This window comes from Epinephelus fuscoguttatus, linkage group LG10 (assembly GCF_011397635.1).
Source record: "Epinephelus fuscoguttatus linkage group LG10, E.fuscoguttatus.final_Chr_v1".
Lineage (NCBI taxonomy): Eukaryota > Metazoa > Chordata > Actinopteri > Perciformes > Serranidae > Epinephelus > Epinephelus fuscoguttatus.
The window spans coordinates 16,239,232-16,266,147 of NC_064761.1; the positions used below are offsets into that span (position 1 = coordinate 16,239,232).

General features: G+C 40.6%; 1 protein-coding gene across 1 annotated transcript in view; it reads left to right on the forward strand.

Annotated features, from left to right (window-relative positions):
- raver2 (ribonucleoprotein, PTB-binding 2) overlaps positions 1-26,916 on the forward strand; it is a 135,679-nt gene that overhangs the window by 25,770 nt on the left and 82,993 nt on the right. Inside the window, exon 4 of the mRNA XM_049589052.1 lies at positions 12,301-12,367. Coding sequence (XP_049445009.1) covers positions 12,301-12,367 — 67 coding nt within the window. The remainder of the gene's footprint in view (positions 1-12,300; positions 12,368-26,916) is intronic.

The window sequence follows — 26,916 nt, forward strand, 5'->3', positions numbered from 1 at the left end:
AGCCAGTGCTTAGTCCAGCAATGAAAAAGAGCAAGGGCAGGAGAAAGCAGGAGGATCCAAATTAGGGAGAGGAGTTTGAGGGGAGGCACACGGACAGGAGGAGGAAGGGAGGCAGAGAGAAGGAGGAGGGAGAGAGCCTGGATGAAGAGAACGATAAAGAGAACAGAAGAGGAGCGGAAACAAAACAAAGTTGTTAAAATGAGGATTTCCATCAGTGCCAGAGCAGAGAGAGAGAGAGAGTGTAAAACTAACATGCAAGGTGTGAAAACTGTAAGAATGTGTTTGAGAGAGAAAGAAGGAGAGAAAGGAAAAAAAGTGATATGTGCACTCGTGCATATTTATGTTTGTCTGCTCTCAATATGTGAGTGTGCACATCGTCTAAGAAGCTTTCCTGGCAGGCATTTGATAGGCCAGTGATCTGCGCTGTGCATGGTTTGGGCCACCTGTCACACGCGCACGCACACACACACACAAAGCTTGGCTCGGATTAAATATGTAAAACAGTGTTTTTTGGATCTATTAGGGATGCATTGTTGTAATTTCCAGTGAATAAGTAGCACATTGTTAAACTATGTGTTATAACTAAAGGCGGCTGTTAGATGATTTAGATTTTTTATGTTTGTTTGAACGCAGCAACATTTAACACTGCCTTACCGATTCCATTCATGCATTCATTATCGACAACGTTGGCTGTTTTCCATAAGAGTTGTTGTTTGACACCTGAAGGGAAACTTGGAAATGGAGTCAGTGGGGAAAATAACAAGAAGTAGATTTTTTTTATTTGTTTGTTCGTTCATTATCGAATATCAAAATCCAGGTTTTGTAGATATGTATCACAGATTTTAGTGTACTTCACTGACAGGCTCCAGCAGCTTAAATTGCTACTAAAAGTAGAGGACGGGATCACTTGAATGAATGCAGTGCTACTATTACTGCTTTATAAATGTTAATATTTCATATATATAAGTTATGCACATTTAGTCTACACTTAAATGCGCTCTGCAATAATATTGACTATCATGATAAGGGTATTAGTTGTGATAAATAAACAGATACTAAAAGAGTATTCGGTTTTGCTTTTATGCTGCTTTCAGTAAACTGCTAGAATACAACAAATAAAGTGGTGCAGGAGTGAGTCTTAAAACTGTGATATTACTTAGCATTTGACTGCTCCCATTTCCCTCATCTTGAAGTCAGTGGTTTTTGATTGGTGTCTTGGTTAGATGCCTGAGATAATGTCTGTGATTAACACAAGCTTAAGGGACTTTTACACTTTGTTTTATAACGTAAAGTATGTTAGTATGAGGGCTGCCCCCTGAAAGTTGGAGATTCGGATCATCAGCCGAGCAGTCTGTTTGTTTTTTTTGTTTTTTTGCTGTTGTAGTTTTTGCCAGTCATTGTTAAGTGCAGCCTACCTGTGAGGATGTTTTGGTCAAAGATTTTTCTACAGAGTGAGCGCTCTTCACTTTCACGCTGGTCTTTGGGACAGCTGCAGACACATAGGCAGCTGCCCAGAGGAGAAGAGGCCTTGCACTGCAAGGCTCTGAACTAACATTATCCTCTGCCTTCTGCTTAGAAGTGGTGAATTTACAGTTCACAGCAACTTGATGATTCGGTCTCTAGCTTTGTTTGATATCTAGTTTTAGCAAAAAATGTTGTTGCACATTTCTCATCTGTCTTAAGCGCAGTTAGCTTGTTTACCTGAATGTCACTGTCACAATGAGCACCATTCAAACTCTCAAGCTCTGTATGGAAAGAAAGGAACAAATTCAATAAGTAACAATAAGTTGACATGGACATGGACATAGACATAGAAGTTGTTGGCAATAAAGTAGCAGTAAAAATGAGAATCCAAACTGTACGACATAAAAATTGTGCAGAACCTAAATTATAGGAATAAATTATAATAGTGGCAGTAGTATAAAGGTAAAGTACCATCGTGGTGTGAATAGTGTCATAGTGATAAGCTCAAGAGTTCAACAGTGGAACAATAACAGCAGAGCCATTGTAATGCTAATAATTTAAAACTATGCAGTTGTGTGTGTGTGTGTGTGTGTGTGTGTGTGTGTGTGTGTGGGAGTAGCTTTCTGCTTGCTGGCAGACGAGGGCTTCATCCTGTTCTCCCTCTGTAGCATGTATCACTCTATCAGTAGGTCAAGGACACAGATACTGCCAGTAAGGAGGCCATGCAGAGAGTGTTTGTCCCCTAATCCCCCCATACCTCCCTTCCTCCACACACACAGACACACGCACACACACATTCATTGAGTTGAAATGAGAGCCCACTGTTTCACTTTCCCCTAGTGGCCCTGTTTGTGTTTGTAAGCCACCTCATTTATGACTGCAGGACTAAAGGAGAGAGTGTGTATGTATGTGTGTGTGTGTGTGTGTGTGTGTGTGTGTGTGTGTGTGTGTGTGTGTGTGTCTAATGGATGAACAGGTGTCAGAGTCAACGCATTTTCCTCCCCTCACTTTCCTCTATGTCTGGTGGCTTTCTCACCTTACATTTACATCACCTTGTACACTTTTACTGCATAGAATATGATTCGCTTTAGAGTGACTGACAGAGTGCAGCAGAGGAATTGGAAATATCTGAACTGGCAAACCAGCCGACAGATGGAAAGGGTCAAAACCAGACCTCGACGGTCTGAAAGGCAATTTGTTACTGCGTTTGCGCTCTATTTGCAGGAAATTGCCAGTAGAAGCTGTGAGGGGAAGGACAGTTGCTGCAAATTCAGGGATGAGATTTGCCATTGCGTTGAAATTATAGTAATCTGACACTTGGTGACACAACTAATCTGCAGAGGGAAATTCTGTCACTGATTTCACCTCTATGGGACGTTTTGAATATTTAGAGTGCAGCCAAGGATTCAGTTTTTTGTTTAAAGTCACTAAAGAAGGGTGGTTGCTAAGTGGATGTCATCCATTTGAACTGAGGTCTCGTTAACCCACACAAACTGCTACTCAGAAAACAGCATTGCGCTGTCATTTGACTCCTATAGAACCTCACGGACGTGTAAGGGATGAAATTGCTACTTTTCAGGAGCATTGACTCGTGCTAATGCTGGGAAATAAAACGATGGTGATGAGATGAAGAACAACAACAGCAACATAAAAAGAGTCCTGATTCCAGGGTAACACGTGTAGCATTTGAGCTAGTAGATGCTTTTCTGGGCTGCATGTGCTTGAATCTTGTTTCATGACTATTTTCTTTTTTACTGGTACAAACGTACAAATCCTTCTCCCAACAGAAAGCTGGAGTACACTGACGTTGAATTATTCATTTGGCGAACACTTTTGTCCAAAGTGACGTGCAAGTGGGGCACAGAGAGATGCCTTCAAGAATAAGTGCTTCAGTTCCATGTTCCCCCTGACACCAGTGCTACAAAGCCGCAGGTGATAAGTGCATAGCAAATGACAATTCTCTTTTGGGATAGGGATCAAGAACGAAGGATTGAGAGATGTGATAAAAGAGCATATTATATATATATATATAGGTGAGCAAATACTTTTGGGGAGGTAGGTGAGGTAGGTCTTCAAGAAATTTTTGAAGACAGAAGGATCCAGTTGACTGAATCGAGTTCAGTAATCGAGTAATGCAGTAATTTAATAATGTAGAGTTTAAATTGCATGATTTTAGTCCTAATTTTTCACTTGCCAATAGTTTTTGGATTTCGCAGACAAAAGCGCCAGATCAGAGACAAATCAGCATTTGCTCCTGTGAGCAACTATCTCTATGTGTTTATTTCCAAAGACACGATGTGAGAGATGTGCCAGTGTGTCGCAGATGCCCAAGAGATATAGCAGATTTGAGAGATAGGGTAGTCTTATCCACAATTATGTGGTCTACTATAATAATAATGTGGTGAAAATAGAGAGAACATGCAGATAGTTATTCAGTCATATGGGATGGGAGATCGTCCATACAGTTGATACAAGGTTGCCATATTTTATAGAAAGAGTGTGTCTTATTCTGTAGTGAGTAAGTTATTTTCTCCAGAGGTATGAAGCTGTTCACTTCTGAGAGCCACAATCCAGCAGGTAATGGGAGATCTGATTTCCACCTCATAGCAATATATTTTGTGGCAGTAGCCAATAGGATTTCTGTAAGCTTGATGGCATGGCTATGTCTGATATTAGAATTTAAGAGGCTGCCCAAAAGGCATACCTCAGGATCCATTGGCAACATGAACTGTGAATAAAGCATCACAGATCCCCTGCCAATAGCCTTGTAGTTTACGACACTGCCAGGTGGGATGAAGGAAAGTGCCCTCAACTAGACCACATCGGAAGCAAAGGGGTGAGAAACTGGGGTCAAACCCATGACGCCTGGAAGGGGGGAGGTAAGTCTGATGAAGAAAACTGAACTGAATTGATCTATATCTTGAGTTTAGTGTACAAGTAACACCATTGCTACATAGGTCTCTCCACAGTATAGAATCAAGCTATATCTTAATCCCTCTACCGCCTAAGTCTAGATCCTTCTGGCTCAGACATTTAGATAAAAGGTAACAGCGCTTCATAAATCTTAGAGATGGTTCTAACCATTGGTTGACCATCATGAAAAAGAAATTCAGTGAGTGACAACTTGGGTAGTTTCCACTGTCTTTGGAGGTTTACCTTCATAACGTTTGTGAACTGTAAGTATTTAAAAAGAATCTTTGTCAGACAATTGATATTTTTCCTTTAGTTGTTGCAAAGACATAAGTATTCAATCCATATAACAATGTTCCAAGTGGGTGGTATCCCTTTTTAGGCCAAGATTCAAAGTTTTTATTCTGGTACAAGAGAAGAATAAGCTTATTTCCCAAGAGGGAGTCTTGGGAGACACAAAACTTGGCCCAAACATCTTGTGTATTTTGAAGTTTGGACTGAATGAATAATGTAAGGATTGCAGGTAGTACTTGTGATTGACTTTCCATCCCATTTATATAAAATATCAAACAGATTGAGCTTGTTCATCTCTAGCCTGTCAATGCTCGGCCATGAGAGTGAGGGATCCCCCTCAAACACTTGAGCCAAAAATTTAGATTGTGCGGCCAAATAATACAGTCTAAAATTAGAAACCCTTCTTTTGTGTAATCTAGGGTAAATTTATTTATTTATTTAAAGCGACCCTCTGGGATTTACCTCGCCAAATTAAGTGTCTGGTCAGCTTGTCCAGTGAAGAAAAAATGCAGAGGGAACATGAATTGGAAGGGATTGAAAAGTACAAAGATTACGGCAAGACATTCATCTTGATAACAATAAGTCGACCGAGTAAAGTAAGATGGAGGCTCATCCACTTATTTATGTCTTGTCTACTTTCTGGTTGAGCTTGTGTAAATTCTTTCAACAACTATCCACCATTATACTCAGGTATTTAATCTCGCTTGGTGACCACTTAAAGGGAAACTGCTGTGAAATTAAGTATTTCAGGCCGAAACAATCCCCAAAACAGCCTGTGAAATCCTGGAGAGACTCTAAAGCTCATGACAACACAAGATACAGGACAGGGGAAATATGAGGGAGAGGAATTCTTTTTCTTACTTGGTTTTTTACTGCAAATGAGTGCACCAACAGCCTGGATGGGTAGCTTCTTGTGGACATTCGTTTTGGAGGAAAGAACTCCTGTCTTGCGTGTTTTGTTGACTAAACAGATTGGAGACCAGACGGACTTTGTTGGGGATTTCTCCTTGTGAAATGTCTTGTGATGTGTTAACCCCTGTCGTCGATCATGCATGTAATGGTAAAACCACAACTTCAGGGTACTCTATTATAAAACATGATAGTGGTGTAATGTGATCAGTACAGCAACCCGATGACTTTAAGAGTCACATCGTGTGTAGGTGCTATAATTCGTTCCACCACGCACAATGAGATTTTACGAGGTGTTTGTGGTGTGTGCGCTAGCCCTCTACAAGCCTCTACACCATATAGTTACCTGTAACATCCTTTCCCTCGTATTTTATGTTCCTTTAAGAACCTACATGGTTGCCTTTTAGCTCCATGTAGTGTTACCAGGTGTCAGACCAGGCTGCTATCACATTCCTTATCAAGTCCATCCTCTCAGGGCAGTTTGCTTTAATTCCACAGCACAGAATGACACGCTCAGTTATATTATAGAACAGCTTGACATAGAGGAACATACAGGCTCTAACAGGAAACAGCCTGTCCTACTGCTCCTGCCCACATACTGTCCAGGTTCTTCATCTAATCACAGTCATGAAGACTTGTAATGGGGGCAGGAGAGGTGTCTTCTTAAATGTGTAATGGTGTTTAAAGTCTGTCAAGGTTTGCGGTAACTATATCCATCTCAGTAGTGGTGAGAGGCAACAAAATGTAGCTCTGGTTGACCCTGAAATACAAAATCAGAGTTTTATGATTTGCAGTTTGTGGGTTCAGTGTGAATGTTTGCTCACGCTGTCTCTTCACTGAGCCCAGTGGCTGTTTTGAAACACTTGTGAGCGTCGCTTAGCTATTACGGCACTGTTAATTAGGAGGCTGTTGAAATAGCATAGTGGGGAATCTCAATGAAACAAAGTGGAACATTGTAGAACAGCGTGAAGGGATGTAGTGAAAGTAAAAGATCATCAAGACGTGGAATGTAAAAGGGAAATACAGCGAAACAAACTGGAATATCATAAAAACGTCCAGCATGGTACTGGTAAATTGTGCGGCTGAGAAGAGAGGCAGGATTGTTTGGACTCCTAAAAATAGTCTTTAAGTGTCTTGCAATGTGCCAGCTGTGAGAGACAAACTTTCAGCACGATTTAAGTAAAGAATAGCACAGGGATGAGGGATAAAACACCACCAGAGAGAATGTGCCCTGAGTGGTATAATTCAGCCTTGTCTGACTGTGCGCGAAGTACTTTGCAATGTAGTGTCTGTATCCTGTGCAGTGCAGCAGTAACTGTTATTTAGTGGGGGAAAATGATGGAAGCAGTGGCCATTTGTACAGCTTCTCTTCTCTGGAATTTCTTTTATTTTTTTGCACACCACTTAAGTTGATTTCATATGTAAATTTCTATATTGTTGCTTGACTTCTTCCACCATTACTTCTTGCATTTAGGAAATGAGTTTTTCCTTTAATCTATTAAAGGGGTGCATTGATTATGAAATTCTAGGCTGATACTGATATTTGAAATAACATTTTGATTTTCTATTATGTATAATATATTATAGTTGCTTGTCTAATATCTATTTTATATTCCTGTGAAAACATCGACAAATTTTTCTTTCAAACAACTGTATTTATTCAATTTCTTGCCAAAAACTTCATTTTACAAGATTACATTTGAACACATCACAAGAGGGTTATAATTTACCTTTGCCCAATACTCATTTTTACTGAATAGAGCTTGAATGCATCATAACATACCTCAGCGCAACCTGTAGCCCTTTTTAAACAGGAATTGTGCAAATTTGCAGGAAAGCCCAATTAGTCTTTTTTCAGCATTGGCAGTATAAAAACAAAATCGGGGGAAGCCACGGCTAGTCAGTCCTTCGGCGATTCTCTCGTAAATCGGCCTGTCCTTCACCGTCCCCGTCATCTGACGGTTAATGGCCTCTTCGTTTGCGAGGACAAGGAGAGTGCAATTCCTTGTCTCCCCAGTTGCTCATCTTTACAGCGTCTGTCAGGTTTGCATTTCCCTCTTGCTACTAGCTGCTCGCTAATTCCTGCTATCAGCTGTTTCCTGTTTATTCACCGCCAGTGGGTCGCACGGGCGGCGTCGTCAACAGCTCCTCCCACAAGTCTTCAATAGCCCCTCCCGTGACGGAAGGCCGCCTCGGTCTGTTTAAACTTAAGGGTTCTGCCAATATGACTACCCTACGAGGTGGAAAATTGGGCACCTCGGATCAACTCGCCAATCCTGCTCTGTGTGTCTAAACACTCGCAGCTTGCCAGCTAAACATCCCAGCCCAACATTCACGGAAAATCTGGCAGTGTAAAAGGGGCTTCTGTCAGCTGTTAGTTCCGGCCACTGGCTGCTAACAGCTAATGCTAACTAGCCGTCCCTCTGCCGACATCAACACAGATTTGTTGACGGCATCCCTGGGAAAATCCCTGTTCATCCCAAATACTTTTTCTGTTGTCCTCGGGTAAATAGGAAGCCAGTAGTTTCTGGCCCTCCATTTTACCCTTTGCAAATCAGATGTGACACAACAGAAAACATCGGCCACTGCCATCAATGAACATCATCTTATGTTGATAGGCTGATGACAGTCAGCAAGGTGAATATTGGCTGATTCCTCTGTGTGGCCGATGAATCAGTGTATCCCTTGTCTGTTAACTTTTTATGTCAAAACTCTACTTAATACAAGAGCTCAGCTTTACCTATTAACATGCATCATGGATGTAGAAAGAAAGAGACCGTGAGGGGGTTAAAAAAAAACAAGAAATTAGCTACAGTAGAGCCCAGTGCATTGAGAGAATAGAAACATGGAAGCACTGAAACAGCGGGATAAGCTGATATAAAAGAAGAAAGCAAGCTTTGGTTGGCAATAACAGTTTAAAGCACTTTGGTTAAATCCTCACACATTAGTTACAGGCATGCTTTGATCTAAATAGTTTAATCCTATTTTATTCTTATTGTATTTGCCTTGTTAAATTGTCTGCAGGGATGTATTATAATGTGTGTGTTGGCCTTGTAATGTGGGGAAAAATACTAAAACTTTGTTCGCTTGGTAAAAAAAAAAAATAAAAAAAAATTCAATTATGTTTTCTGTTATTTTGACCGTAATTGAGTCCTTTGAAATTTTCTTTAAACAGGTGATAAACACGGCAATTGTGGCATGTTTTTAAAGTCACTCACCTTGTTTTAAGCATTTTTTTAAGATTATGCTGCATTATTTTGTTAAAAAAAATATATTTCTCTTGAATATTGGTTGACATGTTCACCTGTTTTTAAGAGAATAAAGTAAAGACTCAGTTACAAACACAAAATGTTGTAAAATGAGTTTATTTTGCACTGTTTGGTTTCAGGTGGTTTCTATTCATTTTCCCCTCAGTCCAATTCTTCCTCTCATAGCATGATCATTGATATGGAGCAAAAAATCCAAAACACCGCTTTTCCTTCTCTGTCTTTCTCTGCCTTTCTCTGTCCCTCTCAGCGATTGCAGCTCGCACTGCTCTGATTTTAAGGGCGAGCGAGTTTGACCCCTCTGCGTGGGCTGCCTTGCGTGGCCTTCACTGATATGGAACATGCCTGCTTGCTGTGTACATGAGTGGGCTGGGTGGTGGTTAGAGAGATGGGGAAAAGAGAAAAATGTACACATTAGAAAACCTCATCACTTCAGTCGTTGTGTGACCACGTTTTTGTTCGTCTTGTCTTTATAGAATGATAAATGGGATTGGAAATATTTTCTGTTCACACGACCACCAGGGAATGTCAGACCCGCTTTCACTCTCGTTTTCAAGGTGATAACTGTGTCACCACGGGTTGGTGCTTTACAATAATTTGAATGGAAAAATAAAACATGGCCAGCATTAGCTCACAGTGAATAAAAGCACAGGATTTGGGCAACATTAACTGACATTACAGAACAACATCACTGGTTCTTGATATACCGCTTCTACTTTTTGTTCACATTCAGGCCATTTTAAACCCTTTTTGTTTGCTTTAAACCAGCTCTTAGAAAATGCACGCAAGTCACATTTTCAAAAGTTTTAATCAAATCGTACAGGAACATAATGTGAGATAGAGTGGGGCTAAGTGGAAGAGTCAAAGTAAGGAAGGAGAGAATGTCTCCACATCATTCAGACATGGTCACAGTGAACACAGTGTGTCTGCATCGGAGGATGAAACAGCTTGAAAGTCCTGCTGGATGTGCACCATACTGCTGTAGACTGGCCATTACATCTTGTCTCCGGTGGCACTTAACAATAATTGCTTTATGCTGAAGTGACCTTTCAGTGCCACAGAGTTTAGTCGGTTGCTCGCAGGTTGTTTTAGCGCTGCGGTTGTTGATTTATTCTTGTTATGTTTTGTTTTGTTGCTCACCGCTCAGTCCTTGCGCCTACACTGTGCTCCTGTGGGATCTGGAACTGTTGGACAGGTTTTGACTGTGACTGGATCCACGAGGTTGCTCATATCACACTTGTTGCCAAGCTCTGAACATTTTGTGCTGTCAGTTAGTTGTGTGCAGCAGAGACTCCGTGTGGCTATGTAACAGTGAAACCCATCAGGAAGGTACGGAGGCTAACAGAGTTAGCAGTTGAGCTCATAACACACTCAGACAGGGTGTGAGGATCTCTTTCTGAGCTATTGCATTACTCTCGCTTCATCCCTTACTGTCACTGAAGAGACAATATGAAACATTGCTTCAGGAGAGTGGACCACACTTTGCTTTAAAAAATAATTCCCACATGTGTTACTTTGATATGCAGCTGTGTGTGTCCCTCATGTGGATTGAAGTGCAGTGTTGGGGGCTGCTCTGATTATGAGCCTGACAGGAGACGCAAAGCTTTTCATCTTAAAAATACACTTTAAAAAAAAAAAAAAAGCATAATTACCCGTTACAGACAAAATACTGCAATTGAGGAAGTCTTCGATTAAAGAGTTTCTCATGAAGGGAAAGAGTTTTCTCAAGTGTCATCAGTGTGATAAGCAAAAATTAATTTTTACAGGGTTTACTTAAACTCAAGGTGTCATAGTGGATATCTGAGTACTGAGATTATTACTGAAAGCAGTTGGTTAGTTAAGAATAACTGTCTTGCTGTTAGAGTAGTACTGCCACGACATAGTCTGACTTACCTCCCGACAGTTACTACAGTAATGTATCCACTGACCATGGTTAATCACACATTTTCTGTAAAAGTGATGCATTTTGTCCGTAGAGCTGGAACATTAAATGATCATTTGTCAACTATTGAATTAATTGATAATCACAGCTGCTTTGATAGTCAGTTTAAGTGATTTTTTTTTTTAAAGAAAAAAGCAAAAATTCTCACATTCCATCTTCTTAAATGTGAGTATTTTCTGGTCCATTTACACCTCAGTGACAGTAAACTGAACATCTTTGGGTCGTTGACAAAATAAGACATGAAAGCATCAATTTGGGCTTCAGGAAACACCGATCAACAAACACAGGGGTGTGTTCCCTCTGAAAAAAAATAAAAATTTGAAAACTCATTTCCTGCTCTATTATTTATCACAAGCAAGTACAGCTATATTAAATATAGCCTACCGTAAAACTTTAATTAAAAGCCTAGTCCCAATTAAATGCACAGTTCCTTTTGCTAGCCTGGTGTAGCTGCCCATTTTGACAAATAAAGGCCTGTCTCAAATAGAAGACTGGTCTGGTTGGCAAGCATTTTTTTTTGTTTTCATAGAAGTTCTTTGGATGTATAAACTGGATTGTTGACCGCCGACTTGAGCTACCATTAGTTAGCTTTTGTCAAGAGATGCTATACATCGTTAGCTCGGTTCAGTTCATTTTACTGAAACCATGAGCACCAGAGAAGACTGCAAGTCATTCAGTATTACCAGCGTGACGAAAAACAAGTGGTGTCTCCCTGCCTCTGAAGCTGTCATAAAGTCAGAATATGAGTTCATTCTTCAGTTACACAGAAAGTTATTTATATTTCTTTGGTCCATAAGGGTCCACCAATCAAAAAAATATTTGAATAGCAGTTTATGATATTCTAAGCCTTATTTGAATGACAGTAGAATCTCTGATAGAATCACAACTAACAAGTTATATTCATACTGGTTCAACTAAATAGTTTATTTGATAGTATTTCCCATCTTTGCTGGGCAACAGTTTTGTATGAAAGGAATCAAAGGCCTGTCCCTAATATAGGCCTGTTGAGTTCCGTGATTGAAGCAAATAATATCCCAGGCTACTAACTGAAGTTTTCAATGTACAAATATGCAATAAATGGAAGCTACAAGTATCTACAGCAGTGCACATGCAGTGCAACATAAATGATTGACACTTAACTCAGACTTGACGAAGGCTGTCTGCCAAATAAAGACATTAATGTCAGTTGTATATGCCTCTGAGCTGCGTTTGGCTGGGGTCTGTCAACACCACTCAGACAAACCACACAGAACTGCAACACACTGTAGTATTAAAACCAATATAATAATGGCAGTTTGTGAAGTTCATTTATGATTATGATAACATTTGGACAGCGGTGTGACATTTTTAGCGTAGCTGAATATTGGGAGGGATGTGTCCCCCCCCTCTCTTCCCCAGGATATATTTAAATTACTGCCTTGGTTTAGACAAGCTTTTGAACATTTGGTTATTCTGGCACTTGGTTGATCTCTTGGCTCAAGTCTTGTGTGTTTCTCTCTTTCTGTCTCTTTGCAGGAAGTCCATGAGATTCTGAAAGAATATGAACTGAAGTACTGCTTTGTGGACCGCAACAAAGGCACAGGTAAAACTCACACTTAACCAGACCCAGAAACACACACACACACACACACACACACACACACACACACACACACACACACCATGCATGTACTTCTGTACTTGTGAGGATCCTCAATGACATAATGCATTCTTTAGAGTACTGGGTAAAAAAAAGGAAATATAAAAGACAAAGAACCCAATAAACCCCATACAATACTCAACTTGACCTTTAACTAGCATAACTAAATGCTTAACTGCAAACTAAGCCATAATTGTAGCCCTATAACCAGGTCTTATCCCTTCAGCGGCCCTTTGAAGAGCAGAGGACCATCCAAAATGTCCTCAGGCTAAAACTCAAAACTGTCCTCACAATGATAGATGTACAACAGCACATACACAAACACACACACACACATTCAGCTCAAATGATCCTGTTCTGTAAACCAAACCCTAAACATACAGCTATGTCATATCTGTCATCACAAATTTGTATTTATAGTTATATGGAAAGTCGTGCAGTACTGATATCTGCAGGGGAGGCATGACTCAATCACTGGTTTTACACACTGTAGAAATAGTGGAGGGGTCACACTGGCGGATGGGCAGAAACTTTAGCCTGTGACTCTGGTGACTTGTCTCCTAACTTATTCAGGACATATATATTTTTTTATTTTTTAAGCTAAATATATATTGAAAATACTTCGTTGTCGAGCTAGTTTCCCGTCTTTGTAAAGTAGCTGTCTGTCATTCACTCGCAGCAGAAAACTTCCCTTCAAAATAAAAGCTTTGTGCCAGAAATTCACTGTATCCTAAAATACAGTTTTTTGTTTGTTTGTTTGTTTTTTTCAAACTTCATACATCTGAGAGTCACTTGTGATCCATTCAGAATGGACCACCGACCCACTTTTGGACCTTGACTCCACCAGATGGAAACCACTAACCTACGTAGCTATAACTAGGAGGGTCTAAGGTTAGAGGTTGTGCTATGCTTTGCAGACTGTAAAGCCCCTCAAGGCACGTTTGTGATATTGGGTTATGTAAATTAAATTGACTTGACTTCTGCACAGACTTTAGGGTTTTTCTTTTGTTTAGTCAATACTATGACTATATAGTTACAGATTTCTGTGGGGTTTTTGTGCCAAATCTTGCCTTTTGCTGAGGAGAATCAAACTTTCTTTAACCTCTTTGGAGTTGAAGTGAAGAGGGTTAATCTCCTCATCAGGCTGGTCGAGTTCTGTAGTGATTCATACTTACAGTAAAAGCAGAATAGCTGACTAGTAGAAGTGATTGCAGAGTTGACGGGTGATTTGAGCAGACAAGCACACAGAGTGGATGATTGGTTCAGTTCAAGTGGTTGTACAATAAGGAACAAATCTTTAAGCTTTTCACTGGCAGCTAGGTGCTTGAACTAAAATGGACAAAGTGCAGTCTTTGCAGAGGATGGGTGCATAACTTGTTCTATGTCATGTTAACCTGTCAGTATGTTTTTGCACAGGCTTAACACAGTAATTTTAATCATAACGACTACATACCTAAATTATCTGTTAACCATGTTTTACCGACAGTTTAATTATAGTTGTAATCCTTTACCAAAATCCTATCTGTAAATGAGCTGCATATAAAAGTGAGCTTCTCATTTGAGAGGGTTTTCTACATTGAGTACATTTGGTCCTCATAAGTCTGGAAATACAAGAAGACACACACACACACACACACACACACACACACACACACACACACACACAGACCAGACCCCCTGCCCCTAGAGTGTGTCCCTTTCCAGGGAAATCTTACATAGTGCCTATATTTAGTCCATGCCGTCAGCCAAGCACCTGAAACATAACGCTTTTAGAAAGCAGAGGGGAGCTGTAAACAGCTGAGATATCAAAGCACCAGTCTGTCCATAAGGTTAATGGGGTTTAGGAGCAAATGAGAGCCTGATGAAACACAGGGCCTCATCGGACCGGCAGCCACAGTACTCTACTAATTAGCCCACTGCGGTGGCGTTGGGTGTTGGGCTCTGATGTGCTGAGGTGGGCGGAGTGGGATGAAAACCCAGCGTCAAGAACATCAGAGCTTGTTGAAGGAAAAGTATGTTTTTTTTTTCTAACATACATAGTGATGGCGCCACATTCCTTCCCTCTTTTTCCTCTCTCATTTAATGCTCTTTATCTCTCTCTCAGAGGGGGAGAGGGGCAACAGGGAGAGGCTGAATAACACAGAGAGGAGCTGCAATACTGAGAGCGTTTTCAGATCATGTTCCAAAAGCTTGCTGTTTAAGCCAAAGCACCAGAAAAATAGAAATTCAGTCAAATCTCCTAGTCTTTCACAATTGTGCATCACCTCCATCCTCTGGTAGGGAGTAAAGTTCAATACATATGTGATTTGACAGACGAGGACACTTTGTCTCAGCAGGTTAACCTCTGGGGAAAACAGCTTTATAAAATCTGAATCTAGTGTGACTGTCCAAAAAACAACCTCTCTGTGCTCACTTTGTTATGTTAATGCCAACACTGTTCAGATGTCACTGACATTTTGTACTTTTCTGTTGTCAGACAACAGCACAAATATAACAGTGATTTGATCTCAAATCAATAATGCTGCCTGTTTACTGACACCACATACAGACACCTGTGATCCTTAGTATTTTGTGCTCATGAACTGTGTTGAGAAGCTTCAGTAGTACAGAATAAGTGACAGACAGAGTTGGAGGTGACAGAAAGTTGTTTTTGAAGGAAATGTTATTCTGAACAAGGTTGATTTTTCTGAGCTTTTCACCATGAATAAAGGCATTACCCAGTCATATTGTACAGAATAGACGTTACGTTGCAACATTGCAACAATGATGGACCTTTTGCAACTGTTTCAAATTCGTATTGCTGCTAATATGAATTACTCGTCACACCCCTGGTGTGTAAAGTCCTGTAGAGGAAAAGAGAGACATTGTTCCTATGTCTGCACGTAAGGTAATCTTCATACATCACCTGGATGATTGAGAATCTTCACCAACATGTTGCTAAACAATTTGGGAAGAATGCTCTTTGACTGAAGGGGGGATTCGAAAGAACATATAGGAAGTTGGCTGATTACAGAAAGCACTTGCGTTTCAATTTGAGATGCAGGCAACACAGGATCATTCCAAACAGCTTACGCTTATGTTCCACCGTGAAGGGACACAGGGCTGCAATGACCCTGCAGAGGGCTCAGAACCAGCTGCTCAATGAAAGTGTGAGACACCTGGATGACTGAGGGTGCTTTCACACCTGCCCTGTTTGGTGCAGTTCAATCAAACTCAAGGTCGTTTGCCCCCAAGGTGTGGTTGATTTGGGCAGGTGTGAACACAGAAATCACACTTGGATGTGCACCAAAGCAACCGGACCGAGACCTTCTTGAAGAGGTGGTCTCTGTCTGGTTGCAAATGAACTCTGGTGCGATCGGTTTGTGGTGAGAACGTGTTCTGACCTCGATCCGAACCAGCTGCAGTTGCATTACGCAGTGTTTTAGTTAAACATGTTACAGTCCTGGGGGATTATCAATGTGCACCTCCTCCTGTACTGCCTTAATATGCACATTCGGCACATCTAATGCATCAAAACTGTTTTCTAGTTGGAGCTGAGCCTCGTTTTCACACTGTATGGTTTGCCAAAAATGAACAATGACAGCAATATAGTACACAATGACCAGCACTTAAATCAACCTGTGTAGTCATCCCTCCATTGTGACGTTAGAAAGTGTTGCATTGATCTTGCTAGTGCACTATTCTTCAACGTTTTGTTTACTTCCTGGATTTTTCCTGTATGGAAATTCTGACCAGTCAAGAGCAGCTTCCTTGCGCAAGACATTTGATCTGGTCCCCTTGTAAATGCTACTGTGAGAACACGAACCAACTCTAGGCAATTATGCAACTTTATAACAAAATTAGTTATTGATTCAGACCAAAGCAATACAACTCTAGGTGTGAAAGCACCCTGAGTATCTTCACCAACATGTACGTTAGATATGTAGCTAGAGCTAGCAGCCAATAAGCTTAGCATAAAGACTAGAAACAGGGGTGAAACAGCCTGGCTCTGTCCAAAGGTAAAATCCTCCATATAATACAGTTCCTCCAACCTCATATTTACTGTACAGACATGAGAATGGTGTCGATCGACTCATCCAACACTCCTTTCATGTTCCCTTCATGTTGCAGCTATGCGTAAGTAGCTAACTCTGTATGCAAACATTATGATCATACTGTACATCAGTGGTAGCTATCTATGTGCCCCAGAGAGCCAGCAGTTTGCAGGGTTTTACTCTACAAACAAAGTCTCAAGTAGAGGGCAACAACTCATTAATGACCTCACCTGCCGAGATGATCGATTGGATTGAAAACCTGCACACTGTTAACTCTCCATGGCACATTGTTGGCCACCCTGGTTGTACTTACATGATGATTTTCTGCTACTTTCTGCAACTACAGCAGGCTACTTATATACCTAACATATTTATTTTTACTGTAGCCCCTACTTGAAGAAAACATTTTATAACCTTTGACATTAAGCGAGACCACTAATCATGAAACCATTGAAACATATTTGGGATTTGTTTAATTTTCAACCAACTGGAGCAGTGTTTGGCTGTCTGTTAGTGTTTTCTTTTCAGTCCGTGTAGACAGGTTCCTGCTGAAGCAACAGTTAACTCAGTGACATTTGTAATTAACACTTTGACCCTAATGAAATAAGCACAAATGGGATTGTTTAAGGTGAGATGCTGCCTCAGCAGGCAGGGTGCTCAGCTGGTGTAAGTGCGTGCGTGTGTGCATGTGTGTTGGGAGATTCCCGGCTGCTTCAGTTAGAGGTGTGGAAGATTGATTTCAAGCCTCTGTAGCTTTTCACTTTGTGTGTGTGTGTGTGTGTGTGTGTGTGCTGAAGGATTGAATATTTTCTTAATCCGGTAACCCCATGGCTTGTCGCTACTTCACTTACCCCAAACACGCGAACAAGGCGGCCATCCAACCTCAACCTCTGCCATTTACCATGTGTATGTAAGTGTGTTATTTGTTTATGTGTACATGCTCGTGTGTTTGTGTATCTGTGTGTAGTGTTGATCTTGTGTGTGTGTGTGTGTGTGAGAGAGAGAAAGAGAGAGAGACATGGCGGTCAGCCTGAACTCGCAGGCCATCGGATCAGTTTTCATGGCAGCTGGATAACATCACCCCGACCAAGTGTTTACAGTCTGACTCACGCTCCCCTTCCTCTTTCCTTCTGTCTCTTTTGTCTCTTTCACCTCTTCTGCCTCTCAAAGTCTCACAGCTTAAAAGAAAAAAAAACAGATTTTGTGTCTTCATGCTGTCTCTGCCACCATGCAACAGTTTAGAGATTTGAAATGAAGAAGTGAATGTCAAACGCCTTTATTGAATGTGCTGAAATGTGTTGGGAAGTTCAGAATCTAAAGCTCTTTGTATTGTGTATATATTCTAGGAGTGTCCTGATCCGATCTTAAAGATTGGTACTGGGGCTGATCAAGGCATCTTTTAACTGATCAGGATTGGCCGTATTGAGCCATGTAGAGACAGATCCAATCCTTTGTTTGACAACAGCTGTCACACAGGTGTTTTAACTCGTGAGGCTTTCATGTGTAGCAACACAATGAGTACAGCCTTCTTCAACCCTCCTCTCTGTTTCTCCTCCACTTAGTGTGTGTGAAAGAGCATGGTCTGAGACCCTCCTGCAGTGAAACACTTCACTCCATAAACGACAGCAAAAAGCAGTATGAGACTTTATTCATGTTTTTCCTGAAGTTATGAGAACTTGTTTCATTCCAGCTCAGTGTGAGAGTCTCTTGTGCGCCCTGTTCAGGAGAGAGACAGACAGCACTGCAGAGTTCACAACAACCTGTGTCACTGCAAGCACAACAAAATCCAAAAAACATTAACATATCCTCAGGCCCTGATCACACAGAAAGTGTTTTAGCAGCCAGAGGCGCCTTTTTGTAAATGTTTTTGCTGTTGCGTTTTTGCGTTGCACCTCACCTTCATGTTTCTTTGCTCTGGGTGCCAGTGTTTCTGCCAGAGCGCTCTGAACTCCTCAAGCTGAAAAAACTTCAATTCAGCTGATTTGAGAGGCGGGCCTTCTGTGGTGGCCACGACAACAAGATTACAGTTGATAAACTTGAGGGAGAAAATGGTGGTAGCGGTTGCTGGATACCCAGAGCTATACGACCTGACGATAGACAGCTGGTTGTCAAAGTGCCCCGGAGTCATCCTAAAATATACCTGGAAAAGCCATCATCGAGGAGAAGCTCCTGGACCAACTGGTGGTACCCCCCATTATCCACCCTCTTTTTTAGGGTCTCATGTACCCACACAGTTCTCCGTTTCCCTGTGCCTGACAAACTGTTTGCTGACAGCCTCTCACCTTCAACCAGAGCTACAGCAAGTACCCTCTGCCTGAACATTTTAGTAACTAGTTACTAGTTACTAATTACTGCGATGGTTACGGTTGCCTGGCAACAGTAAAAAGGCGCATTAGGCGTTTTTATTTTTACTAGTGGCATTCATTTTTTTAAAACGGAAGGCAGTGCGGTGAGGCTTGCGTTTTGTAACCTGCAAAATCCTGTCTGTGTGATTAGGGCCCAATCCATGCAAAAGATTCTGACAACAAAGGGAAACACTCAGTAGAGTACAGTTCATTCAGGTTGGCTAACTCTGCACTAATTAACAAACACTGCAGAACACTATCTTAAAGGGACAGAAAAAGCAAGTGACAAGGACAAAAAGAATAAGGAGTAGGTTTTTTTTCTCTATACATTGCAGAGCTATTAAATTGTCAAGAAGAGGCTACACATTAGATTGATTCATATAGTTTGTGTACTTAAAGTGTGCACTGTGCAGCTGTATTATCCAGGAAAATAGAAGTATCAGTTTGGGACTTGGTCTCAGCAGATACTCAAAATGAAATGACTCGGAATTGATATCGGGGTCAGTTATATTTTCAATTATTATTTTCTTAGAGGAAAAGATTCCAACATTGTATATGGTGATCCACAGTCGCATACAGATGTTGGGCCATGTTGTTGTGACTATTTGCACCTGAGGGAAGACAGCAAACTTGCAAACTTAGCAGCAATTAAAATCTTGTAAAACAGAAAAAAATGTAATTAGGGCAAGAGTAAAATAGAAAGTTGGGAGACCCTTTTGTTGAAAATGCTCTTTGTCTTTTTTTTTTGGAAGTTGCTCTCTGCTGAGGTATTTAAGTTGCACTTAAGATAACTTGTGAATCACAGTGTACGCACTACACTGCTGGCATCCTTTTCATAGTTATAAGTTTCTATTGGTGGCAATCCTTTTTGACTGTCAGGGCATAGCTGTTTTTGTTGATGTGGCTAATGCACACAGTATTTTAACTTCCTCTTCTAAAAGAGTATCTGTTGTTGCTGCTGCATCTGTGAAGCAGAAAATGTCTCTTGGGAAACTCTGTCTGACACGAGAGGCTCAGAAATCAGGATGTAGCCTGAAATGCTTTTGTGTAGTGGCAGTTGTTGATAAAGAGTGGCTAAACAACACTAGAAATGTTAAGTATTGCTCCTTTAGCTCTGACGCACTGATGTACACAGTCTTCTCTCTTGAACAGAAGGACTGTTGAGCCATTATGGGAATAAAATCGACAATTTAATGCTTGTTCTCACTTCATTTCAACAGAAACAGGGATGAAGTAATTATTCTGTTTGCATTTTACAATAACATATCCCATGAGTCAAACGTTGAATGCTAATGAAAGTAGTCATTGTTTCATTTCTTGTCTTTCTCCTTATTGTGGTGTTTTTGTTGTTGTTTTTCCTGATCAGGACGCCTACAGCACAGTACTTTGTGAAATGTAACATCTTGCTTATACTGTAACAAAATGTGCTCTGTTATTTTTTGGTAAAAAGAAACTCAGATTTTACTGACCAGCTTTGAATATGGACAGAAAACAAAATTATAATGTTTCATAAAAGAAGGAAATGATATTTAGAAAGCCTCACAAATTCTAAGAAATGTAATACTATATCTTCAATATCAGGAGGAGGTGAGAGGAGAAGACAAGGACGAACAGAAGGAGTTAAATCAATTTTGGAATTGGAATTAGTCTGGAATTAACTCTAGCCTCGTCCAGGTAATCTGTTCATCTATTTTACAGGACGTAGCAGGCCTTAATGTAATTTGTTCATCTTAAACAAGCGAGGGCATCAACAGGTCAGCGGGTTCACTCACATTTCCCCCGCAAGGATGAATTATAAAAATGTTTAATTTTTCATGAGGTGAAATTATTTGCCTGCAAATCATGATGCATGGTTGATAATCTTTCATCAAATTCAAATTTGGCTCACTTGGAGAATTCTCACTGCACACTAAATTTGTTTAACAGATTCTTCTCTTAATAGAGAAAATATTGAGCTTTCCTGCACATATCATATAACAGTACTCAAAAGCAGCAGTGTTTGTCATCGTGAGGCAGGACTACAGCAGAACACAGCTGTTATCAGTCACATTAGCTTAAAATATGAAATTGGTTTTATATTGGTTTTTATATATCTCTCTGCTCTTGTTAGCCCCTGGGCTGTGTAATAAACTCTCAATGAAATATTAATCAAACGAAGGCAGTGAAAGTTCCCACTGTGAACTTTGTTTGAAGGATTTTCATGGAAAGGTTTCAGTGTCATCAGATAATTTAATCTTCTGTAATGCCACAGAGTTTATGTGATTAATTCTTTATTTGAGAATATGTTGCACGTCATGGAAATATTGTTTGTTTTTTGGCAGTTAATGGATAATTGAGTTTTAAAACAAAGTCCAGATTACACAGAAATGTTCATTACATTATTCATTAACATGAGCTGGTTTTGACCAAACTACCTGTTCAAAAAAAGATGAATTAAATGAACTAGTGGTGTGCCTGTTCAAAACAGGCCTGCTGAGAATGGGCTGACTGCTTGGCTTGTAGTATTGCTGCTTTCAGCTTTCTCAATCGGCTCCTACAAACAACCTCACACTCAACACTGCACTTGAGTCCTGAGCAATACATCTAGGCTGCAAACAACTAGATTTATTATGATGTTTAGACATGAAAAATATGGAATTATGTTGCTATTTTAACTCCTTGTAAAGTGAAATAATGCACAGACGGCACCCACAGCACAATTAAACTATTGTGCACTATTATTCATTGAATTACCCAGCATTATATTAGAACTGAAAGCTCCACCTTGAACTGATGAAAATATATTATGCCGATAATGCCTCTCTTTCCCTCTTTAATTTAAGTGAAAATTTGAATGCAGGACTTTTACTGTGTGGTAAAATTTTGAGTATTTCCTCTACCACTACGAATACCAACATTCCCAGTTAGAGAAAGGTTGAAAAGTAAAGCAAAACGACAATTGCCTGGGGTCCTCAAATTACTAACTGCCATCCCTGAAAAAGACACTAAAGTCGCAGCTAATCATGATCAGAAACACAGGTGAAATACATTTATCTTAAGTATAAATTTCCAAATAGGCGTATTCGCTGCTTGCTTTGACGTAACCACCACAGTTATAAAGTAGAGCATGGATTTAATTAGCGGAAGTTTGTAGCTGGCTGTAATGTTATTAGTAGAGAATGATATTGCTACTGAACCAAACTAACCCAGTACCAAGTAGTATCAAAACGTCTCCAAGCAAATGATATCTGCTGTCGATGAAACGCTGAGTCCCTTTTACGAACCAGGTGTGGCTGCACACTTTGGCAGATAAAGGCAGGTCTTAATTAGGTGTAAGGTCTCAATACTGTTGAGGCTGCTAGGAGTTTGTTTTTGTAGAAGTTCCGTGGATATAAAACTTCTTAAAGCCCACTAAGTCGCAATTCAACTGTTCAGTTCATTTTTACGGGAACCATGAGCACCAAAGAACACAGTAATTCATTCAGATTTACTGGCATGGTCATTAACAGGCAAAAAAAAAAAAAAGGTAGCGACTGCCTACTTCTGAAGTGGTCATGAAGTTAGATTATATCCATTCCTTGAGTATTTATAGTACATAAGGGTCCAGTGATCAAACAACCCATAATGGGTCTTCATAAAAACGAATCCCAGCAGTTAATATTGTTTAAAGAGGATAAAGGGCGATGTTGTGTGTATACACTGGGTGCCTTCATCCTCAGTAGCTGTAAAATGACTGTTGTAATTCTCTCTCTCTCTCTCTGCATAGATGTACTGTCTGTCAGTTTAAGTAACTGATCTGATAGTATTTCCCATCTTTGCTGAGCAAGACTTTTATATGTAAAGAATTAAATGCCTGTCCCAAATACACGCTTTTTAAGTTCAGTGATTGAAGCAAATAAAAGCCTGGGTTATTATTAGAGGTTTTACAGTATACACATGCCACTCCCTTTGGATTATGGGTGTTGAATGAAGTACTCTATTTGTATCAGTATTCACTGATTCAAGGATATTGGTATTGGTTCTGGTATCGTAACTTTTGTCGCACTAGTTACTGCCGTTATAAGTTAGTATGGCAAAGGCAAACCTACCCAAGTTGTTGCTACTTACTGTCAGAAACACCATTAAAAGTACATTTAACAAGACATGCTTGACTCACTACAGAGCTCTGAAGCGCCGCCCCCACTGCTGTACAAAACCAGACAGCATTGTTGGCTTGTTCAAAGTTGATTATACAACAGTTACTAATATTGAATGAGTCATGTGTCCAGACTGCACCAAATTCAACATTACGTGTCCATGGGTCCCCAGGAATACACCCGCCAAGAGTGAAGTAGATCCAATGAACAGTTCTCGAGATATACCAAAGACAGACAGAGACTCTGTGCTTTATAGTTAGATGAGCTCATATAAAATAACTGGTATTTAAACATCCCATATGGGTCAGGCTCTGCCGTCGAGCAGGTATGGATAAAAAATGGCACAACTCCCCTGGCGAACACAAAACGGCTACATAGTTTTATTGTGTGCAGAGAGGTTTTTATAATTGGTTTGAAATCCACACGTACTCTCTGAGCTGAGTGTATCACATATGCAGACATAGAAACACAGTCAAGCGTGCACAGGACTCAAACATCTTTTGAATGCTAAGGTTGTCCCTTGGGAGTGTAAGAGTCTGTGTGTTTATTCTAAAAAGTACTCTGTGTGTGTGTGTGTGTGTGTGTGTGTGTACTTGGGGACTCATATTAGTGACACATCTGTAATAAGACAGAGAAGACTGGACTTGTTTTAAACCTTCATTTTCACTTTATGTGTGCGTGCAAGTGAAACTCCAGCGTTTATGATTATTGGACATATCAGATACAGGACTGCCCTATAACAGATGCTAGTTAGAAGAAAATACTGTCATTCTTCTCAGCATTTATTTCATGGTTTTGGCCGTCATTCCTACTGGTCAGAAAAACATTTTACTTAGCTATGATCCATCATATCCTGGTTGTTAGTTTGTTGATGGCTGTGTTGATGCTGTTAGACTGTTGTCAAGATTTTTGTGAGCTATTTCTCTTTTTATATAAAATGATTTTACCGTTTTCTTTGTGAGACATGCTGTAGAATACCTTATTTTTAAGCCATTATCATAAAATTACGATCTCCAAGACCTCGGTATTGTTCTCTTTGGCAACACCTATGGTGATAAGCAGTAATCGCAGCCGTGTTTTTTGATCACCTCCCAGTGATCCGAACAGTGTCGCCTGTGTGGCATCACACCATTGCCACCCTCTGAACATTGAATTTGTTTCATTTTCTTTGGATTTGCACTTGTTTTGAAGTTTTGGCTTCTGTAGTCATCCCTTTTGTTTGTTTGTTTGACCATAGTAACTGTTTATTTGCATAGCTAGTAGACTGGAAACAAACAGTACACCACTTTACACACAAGTGAGTTGAGGAGTGAGTCTGTTGTGTTAACCACCTACCTACTCTGGCAGACCAACCACTGCTGGGAAAAGGAAAACACGTCACAAATTGTGCGCTGCTTGTGAGTTTTCCTGGGAATTTCACCGATTCAGATGCCCAATTTATAATAATGGAAATGGAAGGCATTCATCAGTTGGGCATGGGCTCAACCACAATTGTGTTGCCTGAATTGCTGACAGGGACTTAATACACATTTATTTGAATGAAAATCTTGATCAAGATTATTACTCTAATGCCTACTAACCTTATATGCATATTTGAGAGTTTAAAAAGTTTTAGTACCAATATTCCAGCCAATATTATTTGTGAAGACTCTCAAGTTCAGGTCAGATAGCGGCCAATATTTTTTTCAATAAATACATTCACTCATTCATTTTCTGTAACCACTTATCCTGCTATGGGTCGCACGGGGGCTGGAGCCTATCCCAGCTGACACTGGGCAAGAGGCGGAGACACCCTTGAAAGGTCACCAGACTATCACAGGACTGACACATACAGACAGCCAGCCATTCACACTCACATTCACACCTACGGACAATTTAGAGTCACCAATTAACCTGCATGTCTTTGGACTGTGGGAGGAAGCTGGAGTACCAGGAGTAAACCCATGCTGACACGGGGAGAACATGAAAACTCTCCACACAAGAGCCCCCCCACCGTGGGTTCAAACCAGGAACCCTCTTGCTGTGAGGCGACAATGCTAACCACTGCCACATTTTTAATAAGTCTCCATTGCATTTTTTGTCTGCATTGTAACTACATTAAGTACAGAGCAGGACATGTTGAAAGATATAAACTTTGATGCCTTCTGGTGGGCAAAACATTGCTATATGGCGGTATTGTTTCTAAACTACCTCAAACACGTTTGGAGTGTATTGGCCAACATAAATGCCAGTGCAGATATACAGTATCTCACATACAGTACAGGCCAAAAGTTTGGACACACCTTCTCATTCAATGCGTTTTCTTTATTTTCATGACTATTTACATTGTAGATTCTCACTGAAGGCATCAAAACTATGAATGAACACATGTGGAGTTATGTACTTAACAAAAAAAGGTGAAATAACTGAAAACATGTTTTATATTCTAGTTTCTTCAAAATAGCCACCCTTTGCTCTGATTACTGCTTTGCACACTCTTGGCATTCTCTCCATGAGCTTCAAGATGTAGTCACCTGAAATGGTTTTCCAACAGTCTTGAAGGAGTTCCCAGAGGTGTTTAGCACTTGTTGGCCCCTTTGCCTTCACTCTGCGGTCCAGCTCACCCCAAACCATCTCGATTGGGTTCAGGTCCGGTGACTGTGGAGGCCAGGTCATCTGCCGCAGCACTCCATCACTCTCCTTCTTGGTCAAATAGCCCTTACACAGCCTGGAGGTGTGTTTGGGGTCATTGTCCTGTTGAAAAATAAATGATCGTCCAACTAAACGCAAACCGGATGGGATGGCATGTCGCTGCAGGATGCTGTGGTAGCCATGCTGGTTCAGTGTGCCTTCAATTTTGAATAAATCCCCAACAGTGTCACCAGCAAAACACCCCCACACCATCACACCTCCTCCTCCTCCATGCTTCACAGTGGGAACCAGGCATGTGGAATCCATCCGTTCACCTTTTCTGCGTCTCACAAAGACACGGCGGTTGGAACCAAAGATCTCAAATTTGGACTCATCAGACCAAAGCACAGATTTCCACTGGTCTAATGTCCATTCCTTGTGTTTCTTGGCCCAAACAAATCTCTTCTGCTTGTTGCCTCTCCTTAGCAGTGGTTTCCTAGCAGCTATTTGACCATGAAGGCCTGATTCGCGCAGTCTCCTCTTAACAGTTGTTCTAGAGATGGGTCTGCTGCTAGAACTCTGTGTGGCATTCATCTGGTCTCTGATCTGAGCTGCTGTTAACTTGCGATTTCTGAGGCTGGTGACTCGGATGAACTTATCCTCAGAAGCAGAGGTGACTCTTGGTCTTCCTTTCCTGGGTCGGTCCTCATGTGTGCCAGTTTCGTTGTAGCGCTTGATGGTTTTTGCGACTCCACTTGGGGACACATTTAAAGTTTTTGCAATTTTCCGGACTGACTGACCTTCATTTCTTAAAGTAATGATGGCCACTCGTTTTCTTTAGTTAGCTGATTGGTTCTTGCCATAATATGAATTTTAACAGTTGTCCAATAGGGCTGTCGGCTGTGTATTAACCTGACTTCTGCACAACACAACTGATGGTCCCAACCCCATTGATAAAGCAAGAAATTCCACTAATTAACCCTGATAAGGCACACCTGTGAAGTGGAAACCATTTCAGGTGACTACCTCTTGAAGCTCATGGAGAGAATGCCAAGAGTGTGCAAAGCAGTAATCAGAGCAAAGGGTGGCTATTTTGAAGAAACTAGAATATAAAACATGTTTTCAGTTATTTCACCTTTTTGTTAAGTACATAACTCCACATGTGTTCATTCATAGTTTTGATGCCTTCAGTGAGAATCTACAATGTAAATAGTCATGAAAATAAAGAAAACGCATTGAATGAGAAGGTGTGTCCAAACTTTTGGCCTGTACTGTAAGTGAGTACACCCCTCCCATTTTTGCAAATATTTCATTTTATCTTGTCATGGGACAACACTATAGAAATGACACTTTGATATAACTTAAAGTAGTCAGTGTACAGCTTGTGT